At 50.0% G+C, this 18,909-nt stretch overlaps 1 protein-coding gene across 8 annotated transcripts in view; it reads left to right on the top strand.

Annotated features, from left to right (window-relative positions):
* Nucleotides 1-18,909, top strand: part of PRKAG2 (protein kinase AMP-activated non-catalytic subunit gamma 2) — a 257,901-nt gene that overhangs the window by 158,511 nt on the left and 80,481 nt on the right. For all 8 annotated transcript variants that reach the window (XM_042975711.1, XM_042975691.1, XM_042975684.1 and 5 more), the window contains one exon: nt 1,990-2,207. In XM_042975711.1, coding sequence (XP_042831645.1) covers nt 1,990-2,207 — 218 coding nt within the window. The remainder of the gene's footprint in view (nt 1-1,989; nt 2,208-18,909) is intronic.

The following is an 18,909-nucleotide window of genomic DNA, read 5'->3' as shown; positions in this document are numbered from 1 at the left end:
CTCTCTCCCCTTCCTCCCCCACCCCCAGCCCCGCCTCGCAGCAAGCCTGGCTTCTCAAGGCCTCGGGGGGAAAGCTTTTGTTTTTAAGAGTCGGGGGCTGTCCTGTTGGAGGCCTTTTTGTCCCTTAAGCGTCGAGACCCACAAACCCGTGGGTGCTAGAGTGTTCTGTCTCCTGCTGTCACCTGCCTCCCGGGGGTCCGCCTGGAGCGGGCCTTCCCACTCGCGATAGCATCGCGGGAAGAGCGGCTCCCTAGAAGACGACGCTCCTCCTTCGACAGATTCCTTCCGAAATGCCCACCAGGGACCTACGTGCCCCCCACACTCTCTGGGCTCCGGGAGGCAGAGAAGACGCGAGCTGAGCTGGAGCCTTAGGCCCTTCGTGCTCTCTTGTCCCGCCTTGCCTGCTGGGGCGAGCGTCTTCCAGGAACCTTCCTTCCCCTCACCAGGCCGGCGCTGGCTGCTGTGGGGACCCAGCAGTGTGGCCCAGAGCCCCTGCCCCACAGACAAAGGGCGGCTTCTGTTGGGGACAGAAGACTGACACGGTTTCACCCTTGGCTTTAGCGTGAAATATCTTCTCGTTCCCTGGTCACGTGCTGCACAGATACGACGTGCTCCTGGGTCCGGGGGAGCGAGAAGCCACAGGCCGTGGCGTCAGGAAAAGGAGGTCGGTTGAACTGACTCCTGAGGAGTGGGAGGCCCCTCCGGGGAGCGAGGACGGAAGCAGAGAAGGGAGCACACGTGTCTCTGTGTGAGCAGAGGGGTCTGGAACGCGGGACACGGCAGGTAACCCTCGGGCTCCGTCTCCCGACATCCTTGCTTTGTCTTGCGTGGCTTAACGTTTGGACTAAAGCCAAGGTGTCAGCAGGGCCGTGCTCCCTCTGAGACCCTGGGTAGCGTTCTCTGGTGCCTCTTTTAGCTTCTGGTCACCGAGGGCGCTTGGTGTTCCTTGGCCTAGAGATGCATCATTTCGGTCTCTGCCTCTCTCGTCACCTGGCTTCTCTGAGTGTGTGTCCATTTCTATGGCTTCTCCTCTTACAAGGACACCGGTCCCGTCGGGTTAAGAGCCCAGCCTACTCCAGCGTGACCTCATTGTAACCTGATGGCATCTGCAAAGACCCTCTTTCCAAATAAGGTCACATTCACAAGTGCCGGGGGTTCAGACTTCCACACAGCTATTTGGGGGACACGCATAGCCCCAACGATGATTTATGGCACGGTCAGCTAGACGGGAGTGATGGCCGCCCGCCCGAGGCAGGCCCCTGGATTGCACACACCCTGTTGAAGTGGACGGTCTCCCCGCAATTCTTTGCCGCCCCCCCCCCCCGCATCTGCTTCCCGCTCGTCCCTATCCGTGTGACTTTTCACTTTGTCGCTTTGCGAGGCCCCTTCCCAGGCCTGCCCCTCCTCCCGCGTCCCCTCAGCATTCACCCTCGTGGCCAACTCTCGCCTCCGCAAACTCACGGTGGCAAGATTTAGGTTGCGCATTTTGACGGTCATCGCACGTTTCGTCTGGTTCTTAGTCGTCACGTGACCTTCTGCAACGTCGACCTTTGTCTCTGTGGCCTACTTTATGAACTTCCCTACCCTGGTTCCACTCCGTGTGCTCTGGCCACACGCTCTGCAGGGGAGGAGTACGTTGATAAAGGGGCACCTGGGTGGTTCAGTCGGTTGAGCGTCCGACTTCGACTCGTGGGTTCGAGCCCCGCGTCGGGGCTCTGTGCTGACAGCTCGAGGCCCGGAGCCTGCTTCGGAGTCTGTGTCTCCCTCTCTCTCTGCCCCTCCCCTGCTCACCTCTGTCTCTCTCTCTGTCTCTCAAAACTAATCATTAAAAAAAAAATACGTTGATACGAGCTTGTCCCCAACATTCAGAATTTAATAATTCAGATTCTTGCCTTTTGAGATTTGGGGCTCTTAGAAACGGAAGAGCCCTTCTCTTGCCTTCTTCTGTCTCAGCCAAACTCCTAACAGCTCTTGTGGTCTCCTCCTCAGCCTCAGGCCTCTCCTCCTCTCCGTCCACACCCACCCAAGCGGCCAAGCAGCACACGTTTCCTCTCGAATCCTACAAGCATGAGCCTGAGCGACTGGAAAATCGCATCTATGCCTCCACTTCCCCTCCGGACACAGGCCAGAGGTACTGCCCGTCCTCCTTCCAGAGCACAGCCGGGCCTCCATCGGCATCGCCCACGCACCATGCTTCCTCCAGAACCGTAAGTCCGTGGGCCGGGCCGCCAGGCGTCGGGAGGGAGGGCAGAGTCTGGCTGAACGTAGCCGAAGTCAAGGCTGTGCACCCCCGACCTTTCTGGTATATTTTATCATAAATCGCAGGCTGAGGAAAAACAACGACAACAACAACAAAAACCGCTGAGGGCACAGCGGGCAAACGGAAATTAAATGGAAAGTGGTCATGTCTGCGGCGTGACCGGAAAGTGTTTCTTGCCTCAGCTTCTTTAAAAACAAACCAACCAACGAACAAAAATCAGCCCTTAAGAACTTTATTTGAATTTATCCTGATTGGGAAACCCAAGGGAGAAGCCATAGGCAAAGCAACAGGCTTTTCGAATTGAAGTTTTATTGTCGAGTGTTAAGATTTCAAGGTTGGCAGCATTTGGCTTGGGGAGCGTGCTGGCAAAGGTGAGGCTTTCGGGGGGAGGGGGGGAGCCCGGGGCCCCTGCACCCTCCCGAGGAGGGGGGCTAGTGGACCCCGGTGGGAGAAGCCGGCCTAGTGGCGGGACGCGGGCCCTCGCCAGCAGCACGGTGGCCCCAAGCGTGGAGACGCCCTCCAACCCTGCCTGGCTCGTGGAAGGCACGTCGATACTCAGTGTTACCCCTGGGCCCAGCAAGGGTGCGAGAAGCGTGTCCGGAGTCCGTCTATGTGGACGGAACTGTCGTATTCGGTTGCTGGATTCGTTCCCTGGGGCCGCTGTAACAAAGCGCATGAACTTGGGGGGTGGGTGGCTTACAAGAACAGGAAGCTCTTGTCTCACCGTGCCCGAGGCTGGCGGTCTGAAGTCCTGGTTGGGGCAGGACCCTGCTCCCTGCGAAGTCTCCAGCGGGGACGAGCCTCCCTCGACTCTTCAGGCTTCCGAGAGCCCCGGCTTTTCTTGGCTTGTGGCCACATCGCACCAGCCTCTGCCTCGGTCTTCACGTGGCTGTGGGCCCTGTGTCTGCATGTGTCCACGTTTTCCCCTTCTTGTAGGGCCGCCCTTCATCCTGGATTAGGGCCCAGCCGTGCTCCGGCTCGTCTTTACTTCGTCACGCCTGCAAAGACCTTATTTCCAAACGGGGTCACGCTCACGGGCATCGGAGCGGAAGCCTTCTCCGTAGCTGTTTGGGGGGACACAACCCAACCACTGGGGTTGTTCTCTTTGGGGCGCCAACATGGGTCTGTCATGCAGAGAAGATACCATCACTGTTCTCCTCGCTCTTTCAGTGATGACTTTATGAGCGTACCCTTAGCAGAGTATTATTCTGGGTGCCGAGGGATAAAATGCAAGGTATTATTTCTGCCTTCTCAGGCTTCCAGTCTTACCGGGAACAGAAGAACACTCCACCAGGGCCGCCTGGGTGGCTCAGGCCGTTAAGCATCCGGCTTCCGCTCAGGTCATGACCTCACGGTTTGCGAGTTCGAGCCCCGCGTCGGGCTCTGCGCTGAGAGAGTGGCGCCTGCTTGGGATTCTCCCTCTCTCTCTCTGCCTCTCCCCCACTGGCACTTTCTCTCTCTCTTTCTCTCTCTCTCTCTCTTTCTCTCAAAAAATAAACTTAAAAAAAAAAAAGAAGAAGAACGCTCAGATAAAGCCGTTAAGTAAAAGCAGAAAGGAGGTCGAGTGGGGACGGAGAGTAGGCAAATAGTCCACTCTAGAGGAGGGGAGAAGGGAAATACTGTTGTCTGATAAGGGCCATGAAGGCCCCAGTGCAGTGGCACCAGTGAGCTGAGCCTTGTGTAACCGGGAGGGTTTAAATAAGAGGCGGGGAGGTGAAGGGAGAGCCTTCCAGAGAAGAAAATTCGCCGTGACTTGGGCGGGAATGAGCGCGACTGCAGCATAGAGAAGGAGCGGGGCCGCGGGCCCTCTCCGAGGGTCCAGAACCTAGCAGCAGACTAGGAGGTGGGCTGGAGATGGGAAGCAGAGGAACAGTCCAGATGAGACAGGCTGCAGGGCTTGGCCCCGGAGAGCTATGGCGCTCGGAGGAAGGTCCCCCACGTTCTTGGGCGGGAGCGAGAGACGATCTAGAAAGGGTCTCCTGGGCATTTAACACAGGAGATCTGGGACAGAGGGAGCCCGTGGGGGCCGGGAGCAGGAGGAGGACTAAAGACAGAAGTGACCAGCAGGGAGGCCAAAGTCTCAAAAACCGTTTAGGTCACTGGCGGCGATCATGATTGCAGAAGTTTTGTGCCGGCCTTTCCGAGTTTAAGTAGGAGAGAATCCAGAGGGCGCTCTTGGGCCAATGCCAGTCTTTTTTTCCTGGGACAATGACTGGAAAACGGCGTTCTTAGCTGTTTAAACTTCACACAGCCAAGAAGCCCGTGGTTGAGGCCCACAGGCCGGGGTCCTTCTGGGATTTCCCAGGTCGTTCCGGGGCCAGAGAGGAAGTGTCTTCAGCTGTCTTCCACGCTCAGTGATGCGTGCCCCGGTCAGGGCCCGAGATTCCCCGCACGTGGCTGATGGCGCGTGTGACATTTCAGCGATGTTGCAGCAATCATCCAGACGTCCTGAGAGACAAGATGTGGTCATCCCGTACAAGGGGATCTTAGCCTTAAAAGGGAAGGCAGTCCTGACACCTGCCACAACCCGGATGAGCCCTGAGGACACGATGCTGAGTGAAGTAAGTCAGCCACAAAGGGACAAGTGCTGTGTGATTCCACGTGCATGAGGTCCCCAGAGTAGTCAGATTCATGGACACAGAAAATAGAACGGTAACTGCCAGGGGCTGGGCGGGGAGGAATGGGGAGTTAGCGTTTCATGGGGACAGAGTTCCAGTATGGGAAGATGAAAAGTTTTGGAGATGATGGGGGTGCTGGTCGCACAACAGTGTGAATGCGCTTAAAACCACTACCATTGGGGTGCCCGGGTGGCTCAGTGGGTTAAGCGTCCGACTTCAGCTCAGGTCATGATCTCACGGTTCAGGAGTTCGAGCCCCGCGTCGGGCTCTGGGCTGACAGCTCGGAGCCTGGAGCCTACTTCGGATTCTGTGTCTCCCTCTGTCTGTACCTCCCCTGCTTGCACTCTGTCTCTCACATTGTCTCAAAAATAAATAAACATTAAAAAAATTTTTTAAAAAAACCACTACCATTGAGTTGGGCTCTTAAAAATTGTTAAGATGGTAAATTTTATATTATGTATATTTCACTACAATTTTTTAATGTTTATTTTTGAGAGAGAGAGAGACAGAGCATGACTGGCAGGGGAGGGGCAGAGAGAGAGGGAGACACAGAATCCGAAGCAGGCTCCAGGCTCTGAGCCATCAGCACAGAGCCTGACGTGGGGCTCGAACTCACGAACCATGAGATCATGACCTGAGCTGAAGTCAGACACTTATCCGGCTAGGCCACCCAGGCGCCCCCATCTAATTCTTTTTTAAAAAGTGATTCAGGGGCGCCTGGGTGGCTCAGTCGGTTAAGTGGCCAACTTCGGCTCAGGTCATGATCTCACGGTCCGTGAGTTCGAGCCCCGCGTCAGGCTCTGTGCTGACAGCTCAGAGCCTGGAGCCTGTTTCGGATTCTGTGTCTCCCTCTCTCTGACCCTCCCCCGTTCATGCTCTGTCTCTCTCTGTCTCAAAAATAAACGTTAAAAAAAATTAAAAAAAAAAAAGTGATTCAGACAAGACTACAGCGTTTATATAGTTTGAGCTTCAGAAAATCAGGGTGATCGCCAGAGGCTCTCCACTTATGTTGTGAAATGATACATTTCAAAATTGGAAGACAGAGTCCCCACTGGCTCCCTGACATGGGACAGGCCTGATGGCATCTGTAACCTTTGTCACCCGAGGCGTCTGGGAGCTCCTGCTCACGGCCTCCACAGCCGTCGCTTGCTGGGTCTGTTCTGCTTTGAGCAGCCCCTTAGCAGGAGGGCTGATGGTCATTTCAAGTTCATGTAAAATGTGCTTCTTTATCATTGAACTGTGTCAATCGTCTTTATGTGCTAAGTTCCTTAAGAGCTCGGCTGATTTCAATAATTGGCTACCAGCATAATCTTCATTGGAGGAATGTGAGTCGCTTAATGACTCTGTCAGCCTAAAAATATTTAGAAATAATTTGTCTCTGCCCTTTGGAACAAAAAGGCACTTTCTGTAAACACTGACCCTGAAGATTTTACAAAACGTGTTCCCATGAATCTTACTCTAAAATTGGAATGGGGATAAAGGCAATTAGTTAGTCTTTAGTAGATAGCACTCATTTTTTTTTATGTTTATTTATTTATCTTGAGAGGGAGGTGGAGTGGAGAGAGAGGGTCAGAGAAAATCCCAAACAGGCTCCACGCTGTCAGCGCAGAGCCCGATGTGGGGCTCGATCTCACAACCGTGAGATCACGACCTGAGCCAAAATCAAGAGTTGGATGCTGAATCGACTGAGCCACCCAGACGCCCCCTAGATAGCACTCATTTTTATTATTTATTTATTCGACACATACCTAGTAAGCAACTGCTATGTGCCAGAAACTGTGCGCAGGAAGGGGGAACAGGTGACAAATGTGTGAGACGCTCGCGTGAGGCAGGGCCCTGTTTGCTCTACTCACTGCTTGATTAACAGCACACTGTACACTGGAGGGCTTCTAGAAATGGCTCGTTGAACACAGGCGGGAAAGTCGTCTATCTGGGGGGTGCAGACAGGTGAATAGTTACGAGAGTTTGATAGAACCTGTGCTGTTATTACGGGAGGAAACACCCAGTCTAGTCTGAGTGAGTGGAAGACCCGATCCCAGAGGAAGGAAGTGGACATTTTTTTCAGCAGACGAGAGCAATAATCAGCTTTGCCTTTTTGGATGCTCTGGGTGGGTGGGTGTGGAAATGAGATTGAAATTGAGTCGCACAGGGGCTCAGATGAGACATGGTGCGCAATCGTCTGGGCCTGGTGGTAGCTGATGGTGGAAAGAAGTGGACCGGTGTTAAGAAGTAAGAAGCTATTTAAGAGGTTGAATTGGAAAGAATTTAGAAGGCCGTGATTGATTAGCGGGGGGGTTTGCGGGGAGTAGAATCAAGGATGCCTCCAGAAGTTCTGCCTTAGGAAACTGAACGAATGGAAGTTGCACTTGCTGGGGTAGGGAACAGGGGAGGAGGAGGAGCAGGCTGAGAGGCTGTGTGTGTGTGCCTGTGTGTGTGTGTGCGTGCATGCACATGCGGGGTGCACGCATGTGTATAGGCACACGTTTGTGTGTTCGGGTGGTTGTATAATAAGGTGTCCGTGGAACATTCAAGAGGAGGTATCCAAAGGGCAGTTGGATATGTGCATCTGGAGTTAGAAATTAAGATTGAAAATCATCATGGGGCGTCTGGGTGGCTCAGTCGGTTGAGCGTCTGACTTCGGCTCAGGTCATGATCTCAAAGTTCGTAGGTTTGAGCTCCCCGTCGGGCTCTGTGCTGACATCTCAGAGCCTGGAGCCTGCTTCAGATTCTGTGTCTCCTTCTCTCTCGGCCCCACCCCTGCGCATGCTTTGTCTCTCTCTCTCTCTCAAAATAAATAAATAAATAAACATTTAAAAAAAATTTTTAAAGATTGAGAATCATCAGAATATGAATGGTAATTCATGCCATGATCATAGATGAAATAACCCACAAAAACATATGGTAGGTGAGAAGAGAGCCAGAAAAACATGGACATTTAAGGAACAAATAAAGGGAAAGGATTCCGAATTGCCTTGAAATGAGGCAGAAAAGTAGGCAAACACAGAAGCAAAAGGAATGTGTTTCATGCATTTGGAGGAGTGACCAGTGACACCAAATGGAGTAGACTGGCCTAGAACGTAAGGACTGAGGTCACTAACAACACTGGCAAGAATACTGTGGTCAAGCGTGTAAGCCACTGAACGTGGGTTGAATGACAAAGAGGTGAAGAAGTAGAAGTCTCTCATGTAGATAACTCAAGAGTCCTGACTTTGAAGGGGAGGAGAGAGGGCTGTCGCTGTTAGAATGGAGGTGACGGTTTCTTCCTACAAATGGGAATAGATGTAAGCACTAATCGGGACAGAGTCAGGAGGAGGGAAGTGGTTAACGACAGAAGGGAAAAGGCGAGCGTTAGGTTCCGCTCTTATGAAGGAAATGGGTGAGATTCCTTGGGTGGTGGGAGGTGTTTGTCTTGGACCGGTGGAAGAACCGTCTTCCGTTGCGTTGACAACTTGATATGAGGGTACGAGAGGGCTCAGTACTTCTCAGTTGCCCTTTCCACAACAGTTATTCCTGTGCTCTCCCTCTTTTTCTTCTAGGAATTTCACTCTTGACCTGTGTGTTGGGTCAGAGTCCCTAGAAGCAGAGTCAGTTCCTAAGCCAATGACAAGGAACCCAAGGTATCTGCTGCAGCCTGGGGTCTCTTCTCTTGCCTGGTTGACTCCTGTATCCGACACGATCGCGTGCTATATCAGCTCTTCTATTGCCATAACAAACCTCCCCAAAATGTAAGATGGCAACCGTCTATTTGGCTCACAGTTCTGTGGGTCCTCACTTTGGCTTGGGCACCCTTCTGGTCTTGGCTGTGCTTACACGTCTGCGGTCACTTACCAGGTCACTTGGCATCTGGTAGGGCCAGGGTGGCCCCAGCTGGAATGTCTCACCTCTGTTCCGTGTGGTCTCTGCTCCCCCAGGAGGCTATCCCAAGTTGTTCTTATGGCAGTGACATGATTCCAGGAGACACGGAAGCGTATACAAGTCTTCGTGAGGCCTAGGTGTAGAACAGGTACACGGACCCCTACCTGAGACAGAATCTGTTTCCTCTGCCCTTGAAGCTGGGCTGGGTTTTTCACTTGCTTTGGCCAACAGAACAAGGCAGAAGTGACAAAGTCACACTGTGGAGAGCATAGACGTGGGAAGAGGTGGAGGCTGTGGGCCAATTGTGAGATCGACCACGTACACGTCTTACCACTGGGTTTCCACAGCTGCGTCTGCAGCTGAACACGGGATCCTGGCGTCTAGAAGTTCATTTATCTCTATGTGAGGAGTCTCATTGAGATGGTGGACTTCTCAGAGAGTAATTTCCCAAAAAGGTGGCCGCTGCAGTTCATGTTCCCCGAGAGGCTGACTCCAGACAGAAATGAATGTGCAGGATGTTTATTAGGAAGCACTCTTAGGATCAATGCTTGGGAAAGAAAGGAAGGAGGCGGAAGGGCCTGAGGGAGAAGTTGAAATGCAGTACAGTCTCGACAAGGTCCTCAGCAGACCCACGGGGAATGCTAAAACCGGTGAGGGGGTGGGGGACGCTCCTCAGAGCTGTCCCAAGTTGGGGTGAAGGATCCAGGCCTTTCTCCACTTACATCAGCCAGTCATTAGATGACAGCTCTCCTGGGAGGGGGTTAACCTCGGACAAGACAACTCTATTCAGCCAAGGGCTGTCCTGGCTAATCGTTGAGGGTCATCGCCTGGCAGATCCCCAATGGCTGGGGGGAAATCCTTCATTTCTCAAGGGGGATCTGAGAAGGACCTCACAACTACTAAGCATGGACTTATTCTCGACTTAATTTTTTTGATTTATGATCCCAAAATTCTGATAGGTGACAAAAAAGGCTATCACATTTCTTCTTATGATATATTTAACACGTAACTAAACTGAAGAAAAGGGTTTCGTTGGTGGGGGATGAATGAAAATGGTTTTATTAGGTCCAGGGGGGAGAGGCACTAAGGCCCCAGCCAACACCCACCACCAGCTTCCCAGCTGTGGGAGTGAACCACCATGGATGTAAATCCTCCAGCCGCAGTCAAGCCTTTGGATGAGACTGCAGCCCCAGCCAATACTGGACCGAGAGACCTGGTCACAGATCCAGGACCACCCAGCTGAACTGCTCATGAATTCCTGACCCACAGAAACCATAAGAAATAATATATTATTCTTCTAGGGCTATTAGAACAAAATGCCACAGACTAGGGGGCTTAGCAGAAATTCATTTGTCACAGCTGTGAAGGCCAGAAGTCCAAGATCAAGGTGTTGACAGGTTTGGTTTCTCCTGAGGCCTCCTTGGCTGCAGATGGCCACTGTCTTGCTGTGTCCTCACATGGTCTTTCCTCTGTACACACACATTCTTCGTGTCTCTTCCTCCTCTTATAAGGACACAAGTCCTATTGGATTAGGGCCCCACCCTATTACCTCACTTACCTTTAGTAACTTCTTTAAAGGCCCCATCTCCAAATATAGTCACACTGGGGGATTAAGGGCTTCAACATATGAATTTGGGGGGCAGGGCACAATTCTCCATCGCAGGTAATAAATTAATATTGCTGTCTTAAACCACTGAGCTTTTATTTATATATATATGTGTGTGTGTGTGTGTGTGTATACACATGTATATAATTTATTGTCAAACTGGTTTCCATACAACACCCAGTGCTCATCCCAACAGGTGCCTTTCTCAGTGCCCATCACCCATTTTCCCCTCTCCCCCATCCCCCACCAGCCCTCAGTTTGTTCTCTGTATTTAAGAGTCTCTTATGGTTTGCCTCCCTCCCTCTCTAGCTTTTCCCCCCCTTCCCCTCCCCACCTGGTCTTCTATTAAGTTTCTCAGGATCTACATAAGAGTGAAAAAATATGGTATCTGTCTTTCTCTGCCTGACTTATTTCACTTAGCACAATACCCTCCAGTTCCATCCATATTGCTGCAAACGGCCAGATTTCATTCTTTCTCATTGCCTAGTAGCATTCCATTGTATATATAAACCACATCTTCTTTATCCATTCGTCAGTTGGTGGACATTTAGGCTCTTTCCATAATGTGGCTATTGTTGAAAGTGCTGCTATAAACATTGGGGTACAAGTGCTCCTACGCATCAGCACTCCTGTATCCCTTGGGTAAATCTAGCAGTGCTACTGGTGGGTCATAGGGTAGATCTATTTTTAATTTTTTGAGGAACCTCCACACTGTTTTCCAGAGCGGCTGCCCCAGTTTGCATTCCCACCAACAGTGCAAGAGGGTTCCCATTTCTCCACATCCTCACCAGCATCTATAGTCTCCCGATTTGTTCATTTTAGACACTCTGACCAGCATGAGGTGGTATCCCAGTGTGGTTTTGATTTGTATCTCCCTGATGAGGAGTGACGTTGAGCATCTTTTCATGTGCCTGTTGGCCATCTGGATGTCTTCTTTAGAGAAGTGTCTATTCATGTCTTCTGCCCAATTCTTTATGGATTATTTGTTTTTCAGGTGTGGAGTTTGATGAGTTCTTTATAGATTTTGGATACTAGCCCTTTATCTGATATGTCATTGGCAGATATCTTTTCCCGTTCCGTCGGTTGCCTTTTAGTTTTGTTGATTGTTTCCTTTGCAGTGTAGAAACTTTTTATCTTGATGAGGTCCCAATAGTTCATTTTTGCTTTTAATTCCCTTGCCTTTGGAGATGTGTTGAGTAAGAAATTGCTGTGGCTGAGGTCAGAGAGGTTTTTTCCTGCTTTCTCCTCTAGGGTTTTGATGGTTTCCTGTCTCACATTCAGGTCCTTCATCCATTTTGAGTTTATTTTTGTGAATGGTGTAAGAAAGTGGTCTCGTTTCATTCTTCTGCATGCTGCTGTCCAGTTCTCCCAGCACCATTTGTTAAATGGGAAAGCTCTCATTTGTTAAAGAGACTGTCTTTTTTCCATTGGATATTCTTTCCTGCTTTGTCAAAGATTAGTTGGCCGTACATCTGTGGGTCCAATTCTGGAGTCTCTATTCCATTGGTCTATGTGTCTGTTTTTGTGCCAATACCATACTGTCTTGATGATTACAGCTTTGCAGTGGAGGCTAAAGTCTGGGATTGTGATGCCTCCTGCTTTGGTTTTCTTCTTCAATATTACTTTGGCTATTCAGGGTCTTTTGTGGTTCCATACAAATTTTAGGATTCTTTGTTCTAGCTCTGAGAAGAATGCTGGTGCAATTTTGATTGGGATTGCAATGAACGCGTAGATAGCTTTGGGTAGTATGGACATTTTAACAATATTCTTCCAATCTATGAGCACAGAATGTTTTTCCATTTCTTTGTATCTTTTTCAACTTCCTTCATAAGTTTTCTATAGTTTTCAGCACACAGATATTTTACATCTTTGGTTAGGTGTATTCCTAGGTATTTTATGATTCTTGGTACAGTTGTGAATGAGATCAGTTTCTTTATTTGTCTTTCTGTTGCTTCGTTATTAGTGTATAAGAATGCAACTGATTTCTGTACATTGAGTTTGTATCCTGCGACTTTGCTGAATTCATGTATCAGTTCTGGCAGACTTTTGGTGGAGTCTGTCAGGTTTTCCATGTATAGTACCATGTTATCTGCAAAAAGTGAAAGCTTGACTTCATCTTTGCCAATTGTGATGCCTTTGATTTCCTTTTGTTGTCTGATTGCTGATGCTAGAACTTCCAACACTATGTTAAACAACAGCGGTGAGAGTGGACATCCCTGTCGTGCTCCTGATCTCAGGGGGAAAGCTCTCAGTTTTTCTCCACTGAGGATGATATTAGCTGTAGGCTTTTCATAAATGGCTTTTATGATGTTTAAGTATGTTCCTTCTATCCCGACTCTCTCGAGGGTTTTTATTAAGAAAGGATGCTGAGGGGCGCCTGGGTGGCGCAGTCGGTTAAGCGTCCGACTTCAGCCAGGTCACGATCTTGCGGTCCGTGAGTTCGAGCCCCGCGTCAGGCTCTGGGCTGATGGCTCGGAGCCTGGAGCCTGTTTCCGATTCTGTGTCTCCCTCTCTCTCTGCCCCTCCCCCGTTCATGCTCTGTCTCTCTCTGTCCCAAAAATAAATAAAAAAAAAACGTTGAAAAAAAAAATTAAAAAAAAAAAAAAAAAAGAAAGGATGCTGAATTTTGTCAAATGCTTTTTCTGCATCGATTGACAGGATCATATGGTTCATTATCTTTTCTTTTATTAATGTGATGTATCACATTGATTGATTTGCAAATATTGAAAAAAAGAGAACTACAGGCCAAGATCCCTGATGGATATGGATGCAAAAATTCTCAACAAGATACTAGCAAATCGAGTTCAGCATCATATAAAAAGAATTATTCACCATGATCAAGTGGCATTTAAAGCATTGAGCTGTGAGGTGATCTGTTACATATCAAAAGATAACCAATGCTTACTTTATCATGTATGTGGGGAGATAATATAACTCAATGAATTCAGCATCAGATAATAAACTCAGAAGTTTGGGGTTCTTTTTAAAAACTGTCTTAACCACTGAATCAGTCTCCAAGATCTCTGGTTTTCCTCATATGACTATTTGGAAGGAAATCACCAACCAATCTTTCAAGATTGTTATTTAGAATAATTACCTTTTTACTTTTTAAGATAGAAAAGCACTTTAGGGGCGTCTGGGTGGCTCCCACTTCGGCTCAGGTCATGATCTCACGGTTGGTGGGTTCGAGCCCCATGTCAGGCTCTGAGCTTTTAGTTTAGAGCCTGGAGCCTGCTTCGGGTTCTGTGCCTCCCTCTCTCGTTGCCCCTCCCCCACTCACAGTCTGTCTCTCTCAAGAATAAACATCTCAAAAATTTTAAGATAGGAAAGCCCTTTAAAAATCTAAAAATATCGGGGCGCTTGGGTGGCTCAGTCAGTTAAGTGTCCGACTTCGGCTCAGGTTATGATGTCACAATTCGTGAGTTCAAGCCCCGCACCGTGCTCTCTGCTGTCAGCACAGAGCCTGCTTCAGATCCTCTGTCCCCCTGTCTCTCTGTCCCTCCCCGCCATCTCTCAAAAGCAAATAACATTAAAAAAACACACACCGTTAAATTTTTAAAAATCTAAAAATATTTCAAATCACTTGACGTGAAGGAATAGATAAGATTTTACACGCACTCTTTTGTTTTTATATTCCCACCTACCATTTTAAATTTCAGGTTACAGCCTCAGAAGGTCTTGGTGTTAAAATTATCTGCCTAGAAATGGCACACTAAGAGTTCCGTAGCCCATTACTCACAGCAGATTAGATATTTTAAAAATAGTTTGGGAAAAATTCGTATTGGGTCAAGGAGTAGGAGCGCCGGAGAGAGCTGATTCGTAACGGCGTTGATTATCACGAGAGTTGTTGCTTGCACAAGTGTTGCCAGTGTGTTGAAGAGGCAGAAAATGTCTACCCTCCCAGCTGTCAAAAAAAAGGTATTATAATTGGCATCGTTCCCGTGTCCCTGCGCTGGTAGAATCGTGACTCGACGAACAGAAGGCAGCAGAGCCCAAATAAGAGAGACATACTTGACTGAGAGCCCGGCCTGTGTTTCTGAGCCCTGGCCTGGGTCTCTGAGATTCTGATTGATTCTGTTCCCCAAGGTAGCTGAGCTCCAGGAAAGGATGTTGAATCCTTTTTACCTTGATTTTTTTTTTTTTTTTTTAAACATGACCAATGGCCTACCTCTGTCACCTCCCCGGGGACCCATGAGGGAAGTGAGTCGTTCGGTGGTTGTTTCCTAAGATCCCGTCATTTGCCTGGCAGGATACCGGGCACTGGGACAGCTGACAGGGCACTCCTCCCTCGAGAGTCTCGGGAAGAGCAGGTCCCCAGGAGCCGGAACCCGGGGCCAGTGTGGCCGAGGAGTGCCCCCGCCTCTTCACTCACGGGCCACAGCCTACCATGGGGGATGTGCACTCTGCGTTGTTGTGATTACCGGGATACAAACATCAATTTCTCATGGTGACTTGTTTTGCTGTCTCGGCTGACAGAGCCGGTCTTCTGTTGGTGAAATCTGCCATCACGATCGGGGCTGCTGTAGGCTTCGTCTTGAACTTCTCCACCCGAGCGGAGCAACCCTGGGCGAGGCAATGGTTAAAATATCGGTGTCATGTGGGGTTGGGCTGTTCCCTGGAGTTTCTCACGGGGAACCGACAGACAGCACCTCTGCTGGGGGGTGGAATACGTTGCAATTAGCTTTTTCCTTCCCCTGGGCTGGCTTTTCCAAGCACGTCGCCTAACGATGCAACGGGCCTCGACTAAACGTGTGTCTCGTGGAAGAGACCGTCTTGATCGCGGCTCTGTATAAGCTCAGGGCAGAAGCCAGCCTGCAGGGACCGCTCGGGGAGGGTAGATGGAGAAGGCAGCTTTGTCGCAAAGTTCAGAGTGGAGAGGAGCCACGAGGGAGGGCCGGGGCTGGCGGGAGCCCGAGGGCATTTCTTCTCAAAGATGGGCATGGCCTGAGCGTGTTAATGTGCTGATGGAAGGAGGTACGGGTTCCGGAAACTTCCACCCTGTCCACCCACTCCTCTATCCTCTGAAGAGATAGGCTTTATGTGAGGATCAAAGGAGAGCATCTGTGTGAGCTTCTCGAAGCTCTGTCGCTAGCACTGAAGCCAGGTTTTGAACCGGGGCAGCTGGGCTCCAAAGCCCACGCCCTCAGCGTGATTTCATACAGCCTCTAGAGAAATCCGGGCTTCTCGGCCCACCCGTCGCACACCGACTCGGCATCTTAGCTCATGTGCCTGATGCAAGGGGCCCCCGCCACGGCCCAGGAGCCAAATCTGGCCCGTCGTCTCTTTCTATAATTAAAGTTTTATTAATACGCAGCCACGCCCACTCATTCACGCATCGGCGGTGGCTGCTTTCGTGCTGCCACCGAGAGGGGGGTACGGCCAACGAAGACCGGATGGCCTGCAAAACCTAACGTAGTTATTATCTGGCCTTTTCTCAGGAAAAAAAGAAAAGAAACACTTGCCAGCCCCTGACTCATCTGTGCCAGACACAGCCTCCCTTTACTGCGTCTCATTAATTAATAGGACATCCCATGCAGAGTGCCAGGACGGGACTTGTCCCCAGAGAGGCAAGGGGCCAGCCGTAGAGCCCTGCCCCCACTGAAGGCACAGCACTGGCCCCCCGGGAGAGCGCAAGGGAAGGCGATCATCAGTCCCGCCCACCAGACGCCCAGCAATCGGGTTGGCCATAAAGTTGGCAAACTGGCAGGTGATCCTATGGAGTTACGACTGGGGGGATCCGTATTCTCCTTACCCCCAGAGCGTTAACGACGTTACACAGCCTGCTGTGGGACTGGGTTGAGGAGATTTGGGGTTAATATAAATTAAAGGGGAAGGGCCCTTATTCATCCCCTTAATCTCCTTGAGTAAGGAGAGGATGTGAACGCGACGTCAGCAGCACAGATGGGCATCGTAAAGTCTTCCTTGCCTACCCTGGCAGGGGTTTAGAGGAGCGAGTTGGTCAGCTTGCATTTTAATAGAAGGATGACTCCAGCTGACAGGCTAGAAGCCGGAGGAAGCCTGGGGTAGACTAAGAAGGCAGCCCAGTAAAAAGAACCACAGTGGTCCAGCAAGATACAACGGAGGGCTGACTCCAGGCCACAGGAGTGGAGATTTAGAGGAAGGGGTGAAGTATGAAAGCATAAAGAGAGAAAACCGGCCGGCGGGGAGGGGGTGTCCGAGGGGCTCGGCGGGTCAAGCGCCCCACTTCGGCTCAGGTCATGGTCTCACGGTTCGTGGATTCGAGCCCCACGTCGGGCTCTGTGCTGACAGCTCGGAGCCCGGAGCCCGCTTCGGATTCCGTGTTTCCCTCCCTCTCTGCCCCTCCCCCGCTCATGCTCTGTCTCTTTCTCTCTCAAAAATAAACAAACATTAAACAAGTATGTATTTTTAAAAAATCGACTGGTCTGGGGGAGACCCCAGATACGTGGCATGCGGGAGGAGGGCTCGAGGGTGACTCTCCACTTTCTGGCAAGAAGGGCTGGATGGCGGGGTCCTTAAATTAAGAGGAGGAAGGAGATCTGGGGAAGAAAGGCAAGTTCCATTTGGGCCATACTCCTTTTGATTCTTTTGGGACATCAAATAGAGGCATCCGGGGCACAGATAAAGCTAAGTCTGGAGTGGAGAAGCAGGGGTTCGGAAAATGATTCTCTTTGCCCCTTTGGATGAAAGTGCATTCTGGTGGTGGAACGTGACCATATCTACTCGCGCCTTCTAGGCGGGCTTGTCTTGATTTGCATTTAGATGGAAATTCCTTCGGCTCAGAACCAGCATTTTCCTCTCACCCATAGCCCTTGGAAAAGCATTAACTTTGCCTGGTGGAGGGTCACGGGTACAACAGAGACACAAACCCAAACACCAGGATTAATAGCTTTGTGGAAGGACTCCGTAGAAATTAGCCGCTGGAATGGTGGAAACGTTTCGAACAGGCCTCCCCTGGCATCTCTCTGAGGCCGGAGTGGGGAACCTGTTCACGAGGGACCCGAATTCTCTAGCAGTGCTCCAGTAGACCTGCTTCTGGAGGCTGTGTGTCGTAACACGTTTTCCCCGCGATTTTTGAGGCTGGGCACAGAACCCGAGAGCACTGCTGTTTTGAGTCCCGAGTCAGGATTACATCTTCTCATTATGAGTGTGACCAGAGGCATTGTCTTCAGTAAAAGGGGGATCGAAGCAGGTGGTTCGAGGGCAGACTCTCTAAGGAACTACACAGAGGCGATTCCAATGTGATTTCTACACCACGGCCAACGATTTCCTCTTCGCATGCCGTAGCAAAAGCAGATTAAAAGCCCTTTGCTCATCCTGTGTTCATTCACAAATTGGTAAGGCTATTCAATTACCTCGGTTTAGTCTGATTATGCCGTTCCATTTACCATCTTTGCGTTTAATTTCAAAAATTAGGTACATCTGGAGAAGTATTTGATTATCTCTTTTAAAAATAGCCTTCCTCTGGGATGACGGAATCCTGGAGATGGGTAGTGGCACAACAGCGTGAATGTACTTGACTGAACTGTGTACCTAAAAAGGGCTAAGAAGGGGACGCCTGGGTAACTCAGTCGGTTAAGCGTTTGACTTCAGCTCAGGTCGTGATCTCACCGTTTGTGAGTTCGAGCCCCGCGTCGGGCTCTGTGCTGACGGCTCCGAGCCTGGAGCCTGCTTCGGATTCTGTGTCTCCCTCTCTCTCTGCCCCTCCCCCATTCATGCTCTGTCTCTCTCTGTCTCAAGAACAAATAAACATTAAAAAAAAAAATTTTTTTTTTTTTAAAAGACCGCGACAAGGTTGTTCAGCAATGGACTTTCTGCTAATGTTCTAATCAGGCCCCGTCTTCAGTTTACCCAGTTGGGTTGTCAGGAGGATGTGATTTTCAAAGGTCTCATTTTCATAAAATGTGGTGGTCACGCAATATTAGCTATTACTTTCGACTCTTCAAATCGTGAAGCCGACTGCTGGGTCTAATCCAGTAAACGATGCACATGACGTGTAGCCTGGAGAACATGTTTAATGTACCAGGAACCATCGGACGGAGATCGTATTGGTATTTGGATAAAAGAAGGTGCAATTCCAGCAGACCTACTCGCTGGCGATCAGATTCTTTTAAGAAACCGACTATATAATACTTTAGTACCGGGAATCTGCAGGCGTGTCTGAGCTCTTTCCCTGCTGGGGACTCAGCGGCCACTCTGAGGACTCAGGTGGGCAGGGGCACGAAAGGAACGTTTTCCTCTTCTTCAGATCTGTCCTTGCTCTGGACTTGATTCCGGCCTTTCACTTTTGTTACGCCTGGCCACTGAAAATGAGGTTGGTGGAATCCGCAAATACAAATTCACGTGCTCATTACCCAGATAGGATGATGCTGGAATTGGGATGTATTATCCACATAGTTTATTCTTTTCCAGAATGTAAGAACGAATTGCAGAAATAATTTAACATTAGCTACGCTGGACGTGTTCTGACATTGCTAAGGGAAAAAACTATACTTAACGCACTCAGGAGTTTTCCTAGTATGCCCCCCCAAGAGGCTGTATCTAATAGCATTATGTGCTGAAACCATCAGAGCATTTCTCTTCAAAATGGA

The sequence above is a fragment of the Panthera tigris genome, chromosome A2 (assembly GCF_018350195.1).
Source record: "Panthera tigris isolate Pti1 chromosome A2, P.tigris_Pti1_mat1.1, whole genome shotgun sequence".
Taxonomy (NCBI): Eukaryota; Metazoa; Chordata; class Mammalia; order Carnivora; family Felidae; genus Panthera; species Panthera tigris.
This window is presented reverse-complemented; position numbering and strand designations above follow the sequence as displayed.